Source organism: Equus asinus, chromosome 5, assembly GCF_041296235.1.
Source record: "Equus asinus isolate D_3611 breed Donkey chromosome 5, EquAss-T2T_v2, whole genome shotgun sequence".
Lineage (NCBI taxonomy): Eukaryota > Metazoa > Chordata > Mammalia > Perissodactyla > Equidae > Equus > Equus asinus.
Window position 1 is genome coordinate 83,388,226 of NC_091794.1, and position 19,171 is coordinate 83,407,396.

Sequence of the window (19,171 nt, forward strand, 5' to 3'; positions counted from 1 at the left end):
GTAAGACTCAGGTCGGGCAGCGAACCTTCTCCTGAGGGCTCCTCCAAGGCCGCTGGCAGCAGACACAGCTGGAGCCGCCTCCTCTGGCCCTGGAGGCCGCCCCTTTCTCCGCAGGCCGCAGGGTGACAACGCCCTCCCCACCGCGGGGCTCCGTGGGGTAACGAGGTGAGGTTCCCACAGTGCGGGACAGCAGGAGGCCCCTGCCAGCGGGCGTTTCCTCCTCTCCTTGGGCAGAACCCTGGAGCCGGTGAGGGAGCGAGTCCGTGTTTCCCTCCCCAGGAAATGAGTGATTCTTTCTACTCCTCTCCGGAGCGGCCTGCAGGAGCTCCTCCGGGGGGTCCGTACTGGGCAGAGCACGGGTGCTTCCACCCTCAGGCTCTGGGCAGAGAGGCCTGGCTTTGAAGCCCGGCTCTGCAGCTTTCTACCTCGGTGACCTTGGCAGGTCGCTGACCTTTCCAAGCCTCAGTTCTCGCGTGTGTAGAATGCAGATTCACACAGTCAGTCATTCGTTAGCAGGCAGCTGAGGGGGGTGCTGCTTCATGCCAGGCAGTGGGGACAGAAGGGCTGACGGTAGGCCAAAGACTGGCGTGTTTGAGCCACAGCAGGGGGCTGGCATGCTGGGGCAGAGCGGGCCAGGCAGAGATTAGGCGGCATGAGATTGGGAGAGGTGCGCAGGGGGCGTGAGGAGTTCGGGGAAACCCAGCCAGGGGTGGAGTTTCTAGGGCAGCTTATTTTATTTAACAGCAGTGGAGGGCGACAGGGTCTGAGTCAGGATTTTATAAAAGAGCCCTCGGAGACCCCCACCCGCCAGGAGGTGCAGCGTCCCTCCCACCCCTTCAGTGTGGCCCAAAGTCCCGGACGGCCAGGGCTGGGGGAGGCACCTTGACAGTGGAGAAACCTGAGCAGCACGACCTGCGCCAGGTGACCCAGGTGACGTGAATAAGTCACGTAGATCCACGCAGCCTGATGCGCTGGGACAAGAGGGCGCTTCACCCCAAAATCCCCCAACCCAGTCTAACCGTGAGAAAACGTCAGACAAACCCAAACTGAAGGATATTCTACAGGATACCTGGAAGTACTTCTCAAAACTGTCCGGGTCATCGAAAACAAGGACGGTCTGAGAAAGCCCAGAGAGGCCTAGGGAGTTGTCATGACTAAATGTCTGGAATCCTGGAAGAGAAAAAGGGCACTGGGGAAAATGAAATCCTCGTAAATCATAGAGTTTCACTGAGAAGAAGAGACCAGTAATGGTTTGCTGGTTGTGGCATCTGTGCCAGAGGGATTTAAATGTTAACATTTCCCAGGGGAAGCTGGGTCTGCATATATGGGAACTCTCTGTATTATCTTGCCATTTTTCTATAAATCTCAACTATTATAAAACAAACAGAACAAAAAGACTTTATCATGTGTGTAAACCAAAGGCCCCCTGACGTCAGCGGGGAGAGCAGCCTGTGGGACAGGAGTGAAGTCAGAAGGCCCAGAGGCACACGGGGCGCAGGTAACAGCTGTGCGCCCTTGTTAGGGAAATGGAGAAAGGCTGAGCGAGGAATCCTGGATGACCAGGATTGAGCCACGGGATTTTTTAAATATTTTTTTTGCCTGAGTTGGGGAAAAATAGAGGAGGGGCAGGTTTGAGGTAGGAAACAAGGTTGTCTCTGGCGGTGACATTATTGAGAGCCCTGGTGGACGTCCACGTGGAAATGTCATTTCCAGGACAGGTGAGTGCGGGAGACGCAGGGGCGGGGACCACTGACACACCAGCGGGTTAGAGCCCTGGGGCTGGACCGGTCACCCGGGGAAGGAGGGAGCCACGGAGAAGGGAGGAGACCGGCGGCCGCGTCTTCCCTGAGTGTCGCCGCCGCGGGGCCTCCGTGCGCCGCCGTCCTGCTCCTGGTCCCGGGGGCCGACCGTCTGCGGCCGGGAAGCCCCGTCTTCGCCTTCCGCGGCCGGGAGGCGGGGCGCCTCGGGAGCCCTCGGAGACGGAGGCGCCGGGGTGCGGGGGGACCAGCCGGGCCGGCGCGTCAGCCCGCGGGCGCCCTGCCTGCTCTGTGACGCGGCGGCGGCGGCCCGGGGCGCACGCGGTCGCCGGCCTGTCCCCGCGGCCCGGAGCCGGGAGCGGACGATGGCGGCCCTGCGGCTCCTCGCGGCGGCGCTCGGGCGCCGCGTCTCCACCGGCCGCTCGGGGCGCGCGCTGGCCGAGGGCGGGGTGTGCGGCTTCGCCAGCAGCGCTCGCGCCCGCGCCCGGTTCTACACGGATCCCGTGGAGGCGGTGAGAGACATCGCCGACGGGGCGAAGATCATGGTCGGGGGCTTCGGGCTCTGTGGGATTCCGGAGAACCTGATCCGGGCGCTGCTCAAGACCCGCGTGAGAGACTTGACCGTGGTCAGCAGCAACGTGGGGGTGGACGACTTCGGGCTGGGCCTGCTGCTGGGGACCAAGCAGATCACCCGCATCATCTGCTCTTACGTGGGAGAGAACGCGCTGTGCGAGCAGCAGTACCTGGCGGGCGAGCTGGAGCTGGAGCTGACGCCCCAGGGCACCCTGGCCGAGCGCATCCGCGCCGGCGGGGCCGGAGTGCCCGCCTTCTACACGCCCACGGCCTACGGGACCCTGGTGCAGGAAGGCGGCGCCCCCATCAGGTACTTCCAGGACGGCCACATCGCCATCCTGAGTCAGCCGAGAGAGGTGCGGGAGTTCCATGGGCGCCACTACCTCCTGGAGCACGCCATCACGGCGGATTTCGCTTTGGTCAAAGGGTGGAAGGCCGACCGCGCAGGAAACGTCATCTTCAGGCGAAGCGCCAGGAATTTCAACGTGCCCATGTGCAAAGCTGCGAACACCTCGGTGGTCGAAGTTGAAGAAATTGTGGATGTGGGGTCGTTTGCCCCAGAAGACATCCATGTTCCTAACATTTATGTAGATCGCGTCATCCAGGGGGAGAAATATGAGAAAAGAATTGAGCGTTTAACAATCCGGAAGGAGGAAGATGGAAAAGCCAAGGCTGCCGAGGATATAAGAACACGGATCATCAAGCGGGCGGCTCTTGAATTTGAGGATGGCATGTATGCCAATCTGGGCATAGGCATCCCTCTTCTGGCCAGCAACTACATCAGCCCGAATATAACTGTCCACCTTCACAGCGAGAACGGCATCCTGGGCTTGGGTCCGTTCCCACGGAAAGACCAGGTGGATGCAGACCTCATCAATGCCGGCAAGCAAACCGTCACCATTTTCCCCGGGGGCTGTTTCTTCTCCAGCGATGACTCGTTTGCCATGATCCGAGGGGGACACATCCACCTCACCATGCTGGGAGCCATGCAGGTGTCCAAATACGGCGACCTGGCCAACTGGATGATCCCCGGAAAGAGGGTGAAGGGCATGGGGGGTGCGATGGATTTGGTGTCCAGTGCCAAGACCAGGGTGGTGGTCACCATGGAGCACTCCACCAAGGCCAACGAACCCAAAATCTTGGAGAAATGCACGATGCCCCTGACCGGGAAGCGGTGCGTGGACCGAATCATCACGGAGAGGGCCGTGTTTGACGTGGACAAGAAGAGAGGGCTGACGCTGACCGAGCTCTGGGAAGGCCTGACGGTGGAGGACATCAGGAAGAGCACGGGGAGCACCTTCGCCGTCTCCCCCGATCTCAGACCCATGCAGCAGGTGGCACCCTAACCCGGGAGGGGGGGTCTGTCGTTTGAAGCTCGCGGGTGTTGGTCCACAGGTAGTCAGGAACCACGTGTGTACACACAAGCGGTCTGACCAGATTTCTCCTGGCATCTCAGACTTGCTGCCCCTGGAGACGCACTTTGTTCTCTCAGGAGGATTTGACTCTAATTAAAAACAGAAGGAAAATGTAGAAGTTTATCGAGTCTGTTCTGTGAGGGCTGAGAAAGCTCTGCCACGTGACTGAACGTTGGACGCCCCCTTCCCTGGCTGCCTTTGCGTTAAATTCTGTGCAGCTGGAGATGATGCCACAGGCAGGGTTTCCTTGAGGTGCCTTCCCTCGTGAAGGAGTCCTGAAATTTAGGGAGTGAACGACGAGGGAGGGTAAGACCCCCGGGGTTCACCTGAGGCGCTGTTTTCCTAGTAACGTGGCAAGTACACAAGGACAGGTGTGCCTTTGTGATCGGAAGAAATGCTGTTGGCAGGAAAGGGTTTTCCTTTGGCCCCTCTGACTTTCCTTCTGGGGCCGTTCATTTTGTTGCTACATTTTGTTTCCCTGTAACCTCCCATCCTGCTCCCCCAACATGTCTCCTCCCCGTAGCTAAATAGACGTCTCTAGAAGGAAAGCAAGACGGTCTCGGAGGGACAGTGACTGGTAACAGGAGCGACTGAATGGGGGGCCTGCTGGTGCTGACCTTCCAGCGGGAAGTGTCCTCTGTGAGTAAACGTCCGTCTGGGGGTCGCCAAAGGCTGCGGCTTATGCTGGGAGTTCTAGAACCTGGATGGGTTTTCTCATCTTGAATCATGGTGTTCTTGTGTCGTCCAGAAGAGACACTTAGCTCCTTCCTCTCTGTGCTGGAGCCCAATCTGGCCTCCTGTCGATACTCCCTTGTGACCCAAGAGGGGCTGTGAGGTGTTTCATCCCGAACCCATAGTCGCAAAGACTAAAGAGAAAACAATGAGTGTGTGTGTGTGTGTGTAAAGTGTTAAAAACCGAGCCTGACGAGGAGCTGGCACTTTCTCAGTGTAGCTCTGGGATGCACACAACCGACGGGAGCACTTTGGGAAGAGCAGGAAGTTCTCGCTGCTCGGGGAAGGCCTCTCAGAGAGGTCTCCCTGGGGCCTCAGCCCGAAGGAAGGGCCAGATCCTGGAATGGGGAGCTGGACAGGGAGACAGTGCTCCGAGGGGACAGCCTGGGGTGGGGGGAGTGGCCAGGGACCATGGCCACGTGCGGGGTGGGATGGAATGTCATCGAGGGGACAGTGGGCCACCTTCACCTTTGAGGCTTCTGGGGAGGGGCCTGATCTGCCCTGGGTGTCAGGAGAAGTTTTCCAGCAGCAGCATGGAGCAGGCAGAGGTTTCCAGAAGCAGACAAGTTGGAAGGCTGTTAAGAGAGTACAAAGAAAGGAAAGGATTGCGTTCCCCGTTCTCCTGGGATGAGGAAGTAACCTCGGGCCAAAGCAGACCTTGTCCACAGCTGGGATTCCCTGCAAGGGTTTCAACCAGGGTCCTGATTGTCCTTCAGCATGGCCTCAGGGTCACGCCCATGACTGCAGGCTGCGGTGGGGCAGGGGCTGCAGGGAAGGGCCAAGTGGCACCCAGAGCAGGAAGAAGCCTCAAGGAGAGATGGGAGCAGTCTTGGCCTGGCACAGCTGGGGAGGGGTGTGAATTAGGACTTGACCGCCTGTCCAGGGTCGGGATAGGGCAGGTGAGCTGCCAAGACACCTGGGCCCTGATAGGCCGACACAAAGTGGGGCGAGGCCGGAGGTCTCATGGGGCCCACCTGGCCCAGAAGAGCAGCATCTTCCATTGGGGTCTAAGCAGGGAGACCCCTGTGGCCCCCATCTCAAGGCCTGGCCGCAAGTACTCCCTCAGCTGCAAAGGGGACAGCATGCCTGCCAGCCTAGGAGCCCACCACCCAGACAGCCCAGGCCTTCCCTGCAGCCAGCTGGAGGCAGGGAGCCCAGCCCGAGGATGGGTTGGGCAAAAAGCAGAGCTGGTGGGAAAGGGGGAGCTCTGGGCCCTGGAAGGAGGGTCAGGGGGTCCTTTCCCAGGTCGGCCAGATAGGACCTCTGAAAGAAGACCAGGCGTCAGTCCCTTGCCCCACACCCCCAGCCAGGCCTCTGCACGGTTTGCTGGGGGAAGATAGGAGGGTAGGAGAATCCTGGCTCTGTTGCAGCTTGCTCTGGGACCTTGAACCGTTGCTACTCTCTGGGCCTTAGTTTCTGCTTCTGTCAAGTGGGGACTTAGGATTAGTGACAGGCAGTGGCACACGCAGGCCTGGAGGGCTGCTCGGGCCCAAGGCCATGCCCATGTGCCAGCCAGGCTGTGGAGCTGCACTCCAGGGCCACATGGACCACACTCAGCCCCCCGCTCCCATCTGCCCCATTGCCGCCTCCTCGTGGCCTCCCTGGCCCGTCCCCTCTGCTCGCCAGGCTTTTCTGTGTCTCTGCGTCCTCGTGGTCCTGCTGCTTCCTCATGACTGCGACTTGCTGTGACCCAGACTCTCCTGAATGGCTTCTCTCACGGCTCCTTCCAGCATCACCTCCTGCGGCTGAAGACCTCCTGTCTCCGTATGTCCTTCCTGAGTGAGGCTCCAATGGGCCCAGCGCATTGGTTTGTGGCAGGTGATGTCATAGGTCAAATCAATCTCTGGATTGATTAGTTGTTCAGTCTATGGCCCATGGACACGGGGCTGAAGCACAGCTGTTTCAGGGCTGACCTTTGAGCAGGACAGGGTGTGGCGGGCGGTGTCCTTGACCTGTGGTGTGTAAGGCAGAATCATCTTAGACCGGCTGAGGGAAGAGTATAGATGTTATGTATGCGTGTGTGTAGACCCTGTATATAAATGCGTGTGCACAGACGTGTCCGTGTGCATCGGTGTTGCAACATTGAGGGGAAATGCACACGGAAGAGGAGCACTTGCACTGTGTCTTCAGAAACGTAAACATGAGTTGGCCGTCATGCTCCTGTGGTCCAGTGTAAGAAAATTCCACCGGAAGAGAGAGTGAGGAGGTCCCCTCACATTCTCGTCTTTACAATGGAAGCCAGGAAATAACCTGAATGTCTAAAGATAAGCTAATCTCTAAATATTATGGCGTATCTTCGCAAAGGAATTTTATACATTTAAAATGTTTATAGTTGAGACTTATTTTAACCAGGAAAATGTTTATGTGGAAAAAAATGAGAAGAAGACAAACTTCATTGCTGTGCGGACAATTGTGTAAAACTTAAACTGACATGAAAATAACCCAGAAAAGTGAAAATGATGTGTTGGAGTGGGGGAGGGGCAAGGAGTGGTATTCTTTCTCAGAAGTTTCTTTACAGTTATTATTTCATTGCTTTACAATTAAAACATCAAGAGGTCATGTGGAAATGCACAGAGCTACAGGAAGACAGCTGACTGGTCGAGTGACCGTTTCGAGGGCTAATTATATGTTTTTCAGGGCACCCTCAGTCTTTAAGCGGCTGTGGAGTAAAATGCCGCTTTTATAGGCCTCGCTGTCCCTAAGCTGAGGCCCCGATCTGTCCCTGCTCGTCCTCTTCTCTCCTGCTTCCCTTTTTAAACCACAAACCCGCTGGTTAAGGACTTAACTGGGTAAGAACTTGGCTCTGGAATTAGACCGACGTGGGGTGAACCTGGCTCTGGGACTTTGGGCCAATGTCCCTGCCCCTGAGCCTGGTGTCCCGTTTGTGGGCCTCAGGGCACAGTTAGTGCCCGGCTCTTGGGCGGTGCTCAGCGGGGCAGGTGCCCGCCCAGTCCTGGCAGCAGCCCCAGTCAGCTGGGGTTAGAAATCCTACGTCGAAATCCCAGCAAGTCCGGGGTGGGAGGTAGAACTGGGCCTCGGAGCCTCAGACCAAGGTGGGACCCTGGTTCTGAGAGTCCCTGGCAGGGTGGCTCTGGGCCATCACGAGTGACTCTGAAGTTTCTCAGTGCAGTATGAGGTCCGGGATCACTGGAAAGATGAGTGAGATCGTCAGTGTGAAATAACTTTGAACCCGTAACATGCTGCCCAAATGGCAGCGTTCACGATTATGGCTAATACTGACCCTGCAGCCCGCGAGGCCCCTGCCCCCAGCTGCTTCAGACCTGCCTGCGGGGGGCTGGGGCTGGACTTGGGACTCTGGACTTCAGATGAGGAAACTGAGGCACAGTGCGTCCCCTCAAGTCCTCAGCCTCCATGCTCCTGGGCCCACCCAGGCCCCGGCAGAGGGGTCCCTGCTGTGTCCACGTGCAGGGCCACCACCCTCAAGTGACCACCCTCTCTCCTCTCTCTGTCTCAGGGCTCAGCGTGGATCCTGGCCTGGCCGGTCTGCTGGGGCAACGGGCACCGCGCTCCAAACAGCCCTTCATGGTCACTTTTTTCAGGGCGAGCCCCCGTCCTGTCCGAGCCCCTCGGGCCGTGAGGCCGCTGAAGAGGAGGCCCCCAAAGAAAACCAACGAGCTGCCGCACCCGAACAAGCTCCCGGGGATCTTTGGTGAGGGCCCGGGATGGGCCTGAGGCCCGCAGGCTTTGGGTCACGAGCCAGGTGGTGGTGATGAACCCTCCAGGCTCTTGGTGGGCTTCCAGCTGGTGGTCATGCTCCAGCTACCTCTCCTGACTGTCCTCCTCTGCCCCTGCGGCCTGGGGACTGGCCACTGCCCTCTCAGGCCTCTGAGCGTCTGCGCTTGCCATCCCTGCCGCCCAGAAGTCCCTTCTCACTGGCCTTTCCCAGAAGTCTCCGTCAGAATGGGGCGCCCCTTCCTCTGGGCAGCACGGCCCTGGGTGCCCTCTGTCTCCCCGGGCACCCTGCAGGATGCACAGTTCCTTATGCGAAGGTCTCCTCCTGAGTTCGAGCCCCTCAGGATCAGGGATGGGCCTGACCCGACCACATGCCCTCCTTTCCTCACGGGGAGTCAGCCTTTGGCTGGCCTCAGGGGGAGCCATGAGACCCTGTGGAACGGGTTGGCAGGAGAGGTGGAATGAGGTCAGGAGGTGTCTCCAGAGGAAAGGAGGACGAGCCACTTGGTGGCCGAGGGTCCCCTAGGCTGTTTATTGGGGCATCAGGAGGCCCACAGGCTGAAAGTCAGGGGAGGCTGGGCTGAGCGTACGGTTACTCTGGAGCCATCAGGAGCCACTGAAGGTTCTTGAGCTGGGCCATGGCACCAGCAGAGCTGCAAGGATGGGCTTTACGGGACCAAAAGGTTTAGTTTCCCGTCATTCATTTAGTCAACAAATGTGCCCATCGGGGTGTCCCCCACCCTGGGAGCTCCCTGTGGTAGCTGCGTAGAGCAGGAACCCCCAAAAAGACTCCGCGCTGTCTGTCCCCTGCAGATGACGTCCACGGCTCCGATGGCCGGCAGGTTTGTCGTCGGCACGAGCTCTATGTCAGCTTCCAGGACCTCGGCTGGCTGGTAATTTCTGACTCCTCTTTCTTAACTGACAGTCCGTCCCGCGTCCCCTCCCCCACCCCCCCCCAGAGCCAAAGTGTTTCTCCAGGAGAAGGTGGAATTATGGGGGGTTTCAACTTTCTTAGCTATTGCTTTTTTCTTTCTTTTCTAAGTTTTCTAAGGGGAGAATGTGTTGCTTTTATAGTGAAAAGTGCTTTTTTTGTAAAACTGTGAGAAAGGAGACTATCTGAATGCTTAGCTGCGATTGTCGGAACTGTGACAGGGAAGCCAGGCTCAGTGGGCCGCGCTGGGGGGCCTCTGCTGGCCCCGCAGGACGCTGGTGGTGCGGGGAGGGGCACAGCGGTCTCCAGCCCTGTCTGCTGGGGTCCCCGGGGGGACGCTGGGCCTCTCGGGAGACTGCCGAGCAGCTGAGGGTGGGTGACGGGCCCTGAGGCCGGGGGAGGGGCAGGGCAGCCCTGAGTGTCCCGTGACAGATGCTGGACGTAGGGGCTCGGAGGGCCAGTGGAGGGACTCACCTCCTCCCATTCTCCCCCCAGGACTGGGTCATCGCCCCCCAAGGCTACTCGGCCTATTACTGTGAGGGGGAGTGCTCCTTCCCGCTGGACTCCTGCATGAACGCCACCAACCACGCCATTCTGCAGTCCCTGGTCAGTCCTGCGTCCGGACCCCCGACGCCCGGGCGGGGTCCCCATAGCAGAGGGGCCTCTGAAGCCGGGAGGTGGGTGGGTGCCGCTTGAGCCAGGGGGTGTCCTCTGCATGGAGTCTGTCCTGCACCCATGTGGTCACTGCCCTGTGCAGAGGCTGGTCCCTGTGGCCTCTGTGCGCAGACTCCCCACACCGGGACCTGCCTGCACCCCGCTTACACTGGCCAGTGCGCACACACATCCGTGCAGCACACATGCACATGCGGGACTGTCGCTTTCGTGTGAGGGGCGCCCGCACTGACAGGTGTGCCTGTTATCACATGCACAGCACATCCGTGACAGACGTGCATTGCCCATGCAGCCCTGTGAGCTCGGAACACACATGCACCCACGTGCCTGGTGTGTTCCCCTCCTGGATACACGTGCCGTGGGGTGATGACATGCGTGTGTGCCGCCCGCCCTCTTCGTGGCGTGTTGGGGTCGGGGATGCCCCAGGCACATCTGGGCTGTGGCTCCCCCTTCCCCTCCGTGTCCGTAAACGGTCCTTCTCAGCTCTGTGTCCCCCAGACTGTGTGGCTCTGATGCCCGGTGTCCGGGGGTTTAAATGCCAACAGTCATTCCCTGAGAAGTGTCCTTGCTGCTGCTCGTTGCTCAGTGTTCGCTCGTGTTTGCTGATCCTGGGGTTGAGCCTTTTCTCTAGAACCTTGACCTGGACTCCAGTCCCCTGTGCCCCGACGCCGATGTTTCTCTGGGAGGAGATTGTGTCAAGGCAACGCCTTAGGGTGAGAGTAACTGAATTGCGACGGCGGCTTGGACCCCCGAGGACGAGTGGGGTCTACTGGGTGCCCGGGTGCCACCTCAGCTGAGGAGCTGGGGTGATGGCGGGCGCCCCGGCCTCCCTGCCTTCGTGCAGGGCTCCTCCTGCGTGGCCCCTCCCGGCTCTACCCCGCTCCGCCCCAGCCCCCACCCTCCGTGTCCCAGCTGTCGGTCACCAGAGTGAGCACTCCCGCTGTGCTGGGCGCAGACAGGACAGTGGCTGACCGCTCGGGGAGGCTGTCTGCGGACACTCAAGCAGAGGGGCAGCCAAGAGGCTGGGTCTGTGAGGAAGGAAGATGGCTGTTCATCGGAGGGGGGCTGAGCCTCTGCACGGAGCAAGAATGTTCCAGGCAGAGGAGCAAGTGCAAAGGCCCCGGACAGGAGCAAGCTGGGTGGGCTCAGGGCCAGCAGGGAGGCGGGGGCTGGCTGGAGCAAAGCGGGGGTGAGGGTGGAGGGAAGTGACGTTGGGGTGGGCAGGGGCCGTTCACGTGGCCTTGGGGTCCCTCATAAGGTGACAGGTGGGGGGATTTAATCCCAAGTGAACCGAGAGGCCATTGCAGGGTTTTAGCGAAGCAGTGTCATGATCTGACTCACTCTAGAAGTTTCTCTCTGCCTGCTGTGGGAGATGGACTGTGGGGTGGAGGGTGGAGGAGGCTGGGGGCCGGGTGAGGAGGCTGCTGCGGTCACCTACAAGAGGCCCAGGGCGTCTTGGTGGGTGGTGGGCGTGGGCTGCGGCAGCTGGATGGTGGAGGCGGGCCCACTCTGGGCAGTGGGTGGAGGCGGCAGGGGGTGCAGGGCCTCCAGCGAGGGCTCAGCGATGTGCTGGCTGAGGGCCCTTCTGAGGACAAGGGGAGGACGGGCGGCTTGGCGAGGGCAGAGCTGCTGTGGAGTCAGAGGAGGGATTGGGGGAAACCAGAAGTTCTGCTTCCCACCCCGTATGTCTGAGGCCCTAATATCCCCACGTGGTGAATTTGGGTGGGTAGTTGGGTCCACGAGTCTGGGGTACAGAGGAGGGCCCAGCTGAAGGTCTGAATGTGAGAGATGTCGCACGGGGCCAGTGTTTGAGTCCTCAGAGCAGATGAGGCTCTGGGAGACAGCGGGAGGAGAGGTGGGGAGGACGGGCCTCCACGTGGAGAGGCCTGGGAAGGACGAGGAGCCGTGGGAGGCAGGGGCAGTGATGTGGGAGGGGTCCTTGGGAAGTCTGGGGGCCAGAAGAAGGACACTTGTCCATCCAGGCTCACCCTCGGGGTCGCTCTACATGCAGCAGCCGGGGAGTCTCACTACAGCACAAATCTGACCACCTCCTTCTCAGCCGAGAAGCTTCCTGTCGCGTCCCATTGTCCCCAGGAGGAATCCGAGCCCTTGGCTGGGACGCAGGGCCCCTCTTTAGCTGCCATGCCTGCCTCACCAATGTCCCTGCACATGGCCCAGGGCCCTTATCGCCCTGTACATGCTGGCTCTGTGCCAGGACCACCGTGTGTTCCCACCTCCCCCCCTTTGCAGTGGCCGCTCCCTTCGCCAGGAGGGCCTCCTCCCTGCCCTGCCCGCCTCACCTCTGTGTCCTTCTCAGCCAGGGGTGGTCACGGCTCACGCTCCCGGAGCGCTGAGCGCCTGCTGTGATTGCTGTGCCGCTCCCGTGGGTCCTGGTTGTCTGTTGGAATGTTCCCCGGTTCCCCTCCCCTCCCCACTGAGGCTGAGAGATGGGACCTTGTCTGGGACATTCCTGTGCTCCCAGCCCTGGCAGGGCTGGCAGAAGGCACGTGTCCAAGATACCTTTGTGCTGGAAATGAGACAAGTACAGTTGTGCCCGTTTGGCAGAGGAGAAACCTGAGGCGCACAATGCACTATTTGTACCCGACCCAATAAGGACCAGAACCTCTGCTTTGGTCTCCCATGTCGTCTAAGGCGAATCAGTCTATTTGGTGCCACGCGGAATAAAAGGCTGTTTCTCTTTCTGTCTCATCTGATAAAGCTCTGGTCTAGGGTGGAGGCGAAGGATGGCAGCACCCCTGTGGTGCTGACCTCTCTCCAGAGTCCCAACTCGGGCCCTTTCAGTCCTCGGTTTCCAGACACTCAGGGCCCCATGGCTGGTCCAGATGGGCAGTGTCGCCTACTTTCTTTCACGTGGGTCTACGAATGCCAAGCGCAGCCACCGCATGTGGACAGTGGGAAGTTGGGGAGCATGTCCCAGTCTGGCTTGACATCCCCACAGAGGCCTCGTTTTCCTCCACGGGCCTCAGAGAGGCTCTGGCCCCAGGCCAGCCCAGTGTCCGGTGCATGGTCCTCCCAGCAGGCTGGCTCGGAGCTGGAGCTTCCGGGACAAGGCTCTGCACTGGGCACTGGGGGCCCGGCTGCCGGGCAGGTTCCGCCAGACATCTTCGTCCAGGTCCTGCTCAGCAGCCTCCGTGGGGCCAGGAGGTCCAGGGCCGGCCCAGCGGCCACAACACCCCTGGACGGGTGGCTTCCTTTTCTCCTCCCCTGACGGCTGCCCACTGCCTTCAGGGCCCTTCTGAGTGGGGCCCCGACAGGGTGTCCAGTACCACCTGCAGCCTGTCCTGCCGAGTCTCAGGATAAATATTTTCGTGGAGCCAAAACAGCCCCCTCCCTCAGGCTGGTCTCTGGTGCGGAAGCTGCTGGAGGAGGGTGGCGGGAGCTGCCCCGGGGCCACATCCTGCTGCACCGTCAGAGCCGCGACTCCAGGCAGTCACGGGGCCTCTGTGCCCTCAGTCTCCGTCTGCCCGGAATGATGCTTGTCTAAGGAGTTGTTGTGAGGGCCGAAGCGAGCTTTGGGAAATAATTGTGCCGACCGCCCCAGGGTGAACTTGGACTTCTCGGCTCATCCAGCTGTTCCCTCACCTTCACTGGCTCACAGTCTTGGGGGCAGACAGACCATGAGCAGCTAACGCGGACAGGACACGGTCAGGGACGTTACAGAAGCTCAGAGAGGACAGGAGTGGAGGGGGGTCCTCAGAGGGGGATGCTGCAGAGGCGTCAGGCGCAGGACTGGGCACCAGGCACGCCGTGTGCTGGGGTCGTGTCTGAGGGAGTGGGTGTGGCAGGGAGTGGGCAGGTGCCCAGGCTGTGCCCTGAGGGCAGCAGGGCAGGGAAGGGGTCAAGGAGGGCAGGGGCGGCCACAGCTGACTGGTAGCACCCGTCCTGGCTGCAGGTGGAGAATGGAGCGGGCAGGGGTGAGCGGCTGGGGAGCCCGGGCAGGCAGGAGCTGGGGGCCGGGGCTGGGGGGCCCTGGGAGAAGCCCACAGTTCTCACGCCTCTGCCTGCTGCCCCCTCCCTGGCCAGGTGCACCTGATGAAGCCAGACGCTGTCCCCAAGGCGTGCTGCGCGCCCACCAAGCTGAGCGCCACCTCCGTGCTCTACTACGACAGCAGCAACAACGTCATCCTGCGCAAGCACCGCAACATGGTGGTCCGCGCCTGCGGCTGCCACTGAGGGCACCCCGGCCACTCGGCGCCTCCCCCAGCTCAGGCTCCTCTGCAGAGGCGGGAGCCCCTCAAACCCAGCCAGCCCCAGGCGGGGTTGGCACAGAGGGCCCTCCGAGATCAACATGTCTGTGTCCCTGCCTCCCTCCTGCCAGGCTGGGTCCTCTCCAGGCCCCTCCTCCTCTCTGCCCTGTCTGAGGTTGTCACAGACTTCTGGCTTCCAGTCCTCGTGTTCTGAGTCATCAAGCAAGCTTCTACCCCAGCCCCCTCACCCCTCCAGAGGCATGTGGTGACCAGCTCTTTGGGGCTGGCACGAAAGTCCTGTCTGTGGCCCAGGCTGTGGGTAGATGTGGGATGAACCGAGAGCACCTGGAACCCAAGATGGGCCCCTCAGGCTCTTCACTATCCATTCCAGGGTTTGCCGGTGTGTAGACAGGGTCTGGTCCACCTCTGGTTGCCTGCCCTTCCCAGGTGCAAAACTGGGCATTTCTAGGCATTTCTGTTAGAGAGCGTGGCGTTGCCCTCAGTGTTCCATATTTGCATCTGAATTACCAAACTGCTGACCACAGGGTCAACTCAAGAAAGAGCTGAATGAACACAAGAGTTAGGGCTAAGGCCAATGGAGTTTACCTTCCCCTGTCTTCCTGCCTTGATACGCCTCTTCTGCCTGGGGCAGACATGCAGCGCATGGACATTTTGCCTTTGGAGAAACAAAAGATCTTGGGGCCTTCGATGACCCATCTATCTGTCAGCATGGAACCATCAGGAGTTCAGCTCTGTGGAAAAGCTATCTTTTCACTGAGACAAGTACGGTGGATACATTGTGTGGCCCAAGATGACAATGCCCAGCACAGATGACATAATTTCCCTTGCCTTTCTGCATGGCAGACATCAATAATCAACCCCGATATTTTTCCTTCCAAATCTGGATAGAATTTGAAAATGATCAGCACAGAACTCCAGGCAGCCACTGCCAACAGACTAGAGTTGGCATATGAAGTGAGAATTGTTTGCCATCTCCTGCTAAGGAGCAATCCATTCCACCCAGAGCAATGCATCTTTGACACTGGGCAGCCTGTGACAAGGTGTGGGGCGAGGGTGGGAGCTTGTCCAGAAGTTGTCACAAACAGGCTGGTGACCAAAGTTTTTGTCACCTTGTATGCCCAGGAGCCCTGTCCTGTTTCTTGGGACCTGTGAGCCAAAGAAAAGGCTGCTGTCCCCGGGGAGTGACAGGTGGTAATTAGGCTGAGCTGGGTGGGGAGGTTCCCGGAAACCACTGTTCTCCTTGGAGCAGCCGCAGCAGCTGGAGTGTTTATTTGATTTCTGACTCGCTAAGCCTGTAATTTACCTGCTGGCGCAGACAGAGTCCAGCTGCCCGAACCCTGAAATACTGTGTCATTAAAAGCAGATCCTGGGTCCACCCCAGACACAGGCACAGCCCAGCTGAGGCCAAAAACTGGAGTGTCCGAGGATGCGCAGCTCTGGAATTCACTCCACACCCTGAGGAGGGGCTCCGGGGAGCAGATCTGGCAGCAGGGGTGGAGGCTGGGGCCACGCTGCGGGACAGCAGCCCCTCCACCCAGACCTGGGAGCAAGTGCGGAGGAAGAGATCCTGCCCATGTGCACAAAGGGCAGCCCAGCCTGTCTGGAAGGCATTAAGGTCCCCATCAGTGTATGGCTCTGTGCTCTGGCCTAGATGCTAGGAGACCTAACTTGTGGGTAGCTTCCTCCTCTGGGCCTTATTTCCCATCTGTAACATGAAGGCCTGGGACTTTTTGATCTCCAAAGGGCCTTCAGCCAGGGAATCTGTGTCTGCCGACCCTTTCTCACACTGAGTCCAGATGCAACCTCTTCCCCCTGGATGCCGAGCTCAGGTGGCCATTACGAATCCAAACTGGCACATAACCCAGAACCTACTGGCCATTCTAGTACTTATCTCACAATCTTCTCTTCCCAACAGCAGGGAGCGTCTTCTAGGTGATTGTAAATTTTAAATTCCAATTATTTTGAGAACTAATTTTTTACTTCACCTGGTATCTTTAGTGCCCAGCAAAGTTGGGGGTGAACTAGAAATGTCTATAAATTACCCAAAGTTCCGTAGATGTGGAATACACCTTCCCTGTCAATCCAGCAGTGCACAGCAGGAAGGAATAGGACTTGCAGTCCTTTTTAATGCAGAACAAGTCAAAAACAGTAAGTCATCACCTACCTGCCTGTCAGACTTCTAGCAACTTTTGCCGCCAGACAGTCACCAAATGAAATCAAATAGAAAGAGCCCTGAGCAGTGAAACAATTCTGAGTGGTCACAAAACCCATGCATTTTGTTCCGTGAGTTATCTGGTTGCCGAGCCACACACGGCCGCTGCAGTGGGCGGCCCAGGCTGGCAGATGCGCAGCACAGATACCACCGTTTCCTTCTCTTGCTCAGGGCATGGCTTGTTTATCTGGTGGCACCAGACTTGAAGGATAAATACAGGTAGTCAGCTCAGACCCGGTGACAGCAATGCAAAATCAATGACAGCTGACAGGAAGGGAAGACGCATGGAAAAGGGGCTAAGGAGAAATGCACAGCAGACTTGGTATTTGCAGTGCAATACTGGCCTCATGACCAAGTCATCATAATGCCAGTGTTCACCATCTTCTAACTAAGGCAGGGAATTCACACGTTCTCGAAAAAACCCTCAGAAATAGGAAGAGAGGCAGCATAGCAAGAGTACAGATTTTTGAAGGCACGTGGATTTGCATTCTGGTTCTTCTTCCTCTGCGGAGCAGCAGACCGGTTCTTTCCTTCTGAGCCATCATAAAGATGAGATGTGGACACACTTAGGACATCTGGCACATAAATGCTTAACAACTGGTACTTGGTATTATCACAAATGAATTTGCTAATTTTGAGCCCCTTCTGTGCTTGTCCACTAACCTTCCTCCCAGAACGTGTTCAGAGCTGTGCTTTTTCCTAAAAAATCTACACGCCACAATCCGTTGCGGGTAGGACTTGTGTTCTCACCTGCTTTAAAGGTCTAAGCAAGAGCCTGGTTATGCCAGCCCTGGCTAGGGCTGGGACACTTTACCCTGTGTTCCCGGAGACTTGGGGACCCCAGAGGCCTGCCGGCGCTCAGCGCTCCAGGTGCCTCTTTTGGCAATTTGAACGGGGGACTGTCCATTCTGCTTTTACTACTTACGGGAAGGCCTTTTGCAAATACTTGACCCACTTTTTTAGAAAAAGTGTTTTTCATTTACCACAAAAGTAATGTAGTTATGGAGGAAGTTTGGAAAAAAAAAAATACAGTTCAAATCACCATAGTCCTCTGATAAACACACTATCAATATTTTGATGAATTTATTCCTAGGATTTTTTCTTAGGATATACATATAAACATATATGTTCACATATTATAGATAGGTATTTTAAAAAATTGGGATCATACTTTATTAATTGCTTTGAGATATGCTTTTCCTGCTTTATTATATGGTGAAAATTTCCCTGTTAATAAATATTTTTCGAAAACATGGTTCTCTAGTTTTCTATCACCTGAAATCTACGAGACTCAGTTTTCATCACTAAAAAGTAGGTTCCACAGTCCCTTCCTTGGAGGGTTGCTGCAAGGCTGCCACAACTGACGAATTCACTGTGCCGGGGGCATCTGGAGGCAGATATGCTATTAGAGAGGAAACTCCAGCTGTCACAGGACTGATCCGGGGCCACAACCCCGCGTCTCTTCCTCGGGCCAGCACTGAAATGGGGCCCGACAAGTGCAGGTCTGCACTGGCAAAACCGAGCCCTGTGTTCTCCGTCGTGGTGCTGGAGCAACAGAGCAACGGGAACGTGGACAGGGAGGCCACCGGACAGGAGCCAGGCAGTCCCAGGAAGGCTGCACCCTGAGGTCCACTTCCCATAGGCCAGAGCCCTCTGGAGCAACAGGGCGTGGGCATTGTGCTGTGTGTAGCTGAACTAGGCGGCCAGGCTGCTGCGCCCCAGGATCTGGGGCCCCCTCCTGCCTAGCAGAGTGGGGCCCTGTTTCCTCGTGTCTCCCCACAAGGGCCCAGACCACTCCTGGGGACCATGACTGTCTCTCCCCCTGAAGGCACTGGGCTGCCCTGCCACAGACTGAGCCTAGAGCCCAGTAAACCTCCTAAGACTCCATTATGACTAGAGGGAGACGGCCAAGCTCCCGATCCCAGCTCTGCTCTTATGTCCCGAGCCCTGGTTTACCTCCGCACAGAGTTCTGGTGTGGATATAGTGAGATGACACCGTGGCCACCTGGAGGGGCACTGGCACCCAGTGAACTCCAAACCTGCTGAGCTTTCCGACCTGCTCACTGATCTCAACTGCCCTAGGCTACGAGGGAAGAGCAGAAAGTGACAGGTCACGTCACAGGAGTCAGTCCTCTCTTGCGAGGCTGGCTGTGCTAAGCTCTTCATACACACCCTTTCTTGGTTCCTGTAAAAGCCCTGAAGACGCTGCTTCCATCCCCACTTCACTAAAGCCTGCCCCATCGACTGCTCTGTGATGGGCACAGCTTGCACTGAGAGTGGGGGCCCATCTTTGAGGGAGGGTCTCTTTTAGGAGCTCCATCAGGATCAGGGGTACCTCTATCATACATGCCTGCCATGAGACAGAAACCCGGCCAACTGCAGCAGAGGGAGCTCAGTGAGGCCTGGGAGTCCATTTGACACATGGGAGCCAAAGGCAGGGTCAGAGTGCCACACCCCTCACAGGAGCTATCCTGGGGTCACCTGCCTCTCCAGCCTCCTACCTTGTCCAGATCTCTCCTCAAGACGAAGAAGGCCCGCCCATGGACCCCAATGGTCTGAGTAACCCAACCCACAGGGAGGTGGCTAGTGGCCTCAGGCTCAGTCGCTGCTCAGAGCCTTTAGCCAGGGAGGGATTCTTTCCAGCCACCCAGCTGACCAGGCGGGAGGGGGAGTGGGGAGAAGGCAGCCCAACTTGAGCTCCAAGCAGCACCTGCACAAAGGAGCACCAGACTGTGAGCTCAGCATCAGGGGCACCATCTGGCTCATTCAGTGGTCGGCAAACTTCCTGTAAAGGCTCAGACAGTAAATATGTTAGGCTTTGAGACTGTGTTGGTTAATTTTATGTGTCAACTTGGCTAGGCCATGGTATCCACTTTTTAGTCAAATACCAGTCGAGCTGTTGCTCTGATGGTATTTTTCAGATGTGATTAACATTTAAATCAATAAACTTGGAATAA

At 58.1% G+C, this 19,171-nt stretch overlaps 2 protein-coding genes across 3 annotated transcripts in view; both read left to right on the forward strand.

Moving 5' to 3' along the window:
* Positions 1-17,465, forward strand: part of BMP8B (bone morphogenetic protein 8b) — a 34,536-nt gene extending 17,071 nt beyond the window's left edge. Inside the window, exons 4-7 of one of the 2 annotated variants that reach the window (XM_044770437.2) lie at positions 7,953-8,147; positions 8,984-9,063; positions 9,597-9,707; positions 13,818-14,108. In XM_044770437.2, coding sequence (XP_044626372.2) covers positions 7,953-8,147; positions 8,984-9,063; positions 9,597-9,707; positions 13,818-13,967 — 536 coding nt within the window. In that variant the 3' untranslated portion in view covers positions 13,968-14,108. Of the gene's footprint in view, positions 1-7,952; positions 8,148-8,983; positions 9,064-9,596; positions 9,708-13,817 lie in introns of both variants that reach the window. The other variant, XM_070510242.1, reaches the window with a different exon arrangement.
* Positions 7-7,946, forward strand: LOC123285819 (succinyl-CoA:3-ketoacid coenzyme A transferase 2, mitochondrial-like). The gene has a single exon (XM_070510241.1). It carries the CDS (start codon positions 2,123-2,125, stop codon positions 3,674-3,676), a length of 1,554 nt encoding a protein of 517 aa, XP_070366342.1. The 5' UTR covers positions 7-2,122; the 3' UTR covers positions 3,677-7,946.
* Positions 17,466-19,171: the final 1,706 nt, after the last annotated feature.

Coding starts and splice junctions, on each gene's coding strand:
- LOC123285819 (XM_070510241.1), top strand. CDS start 2,123: ATGGCGGCCCTGCGGCTCCTCGCGGCGGCGCTCGGGCGCCGCGTCTCC.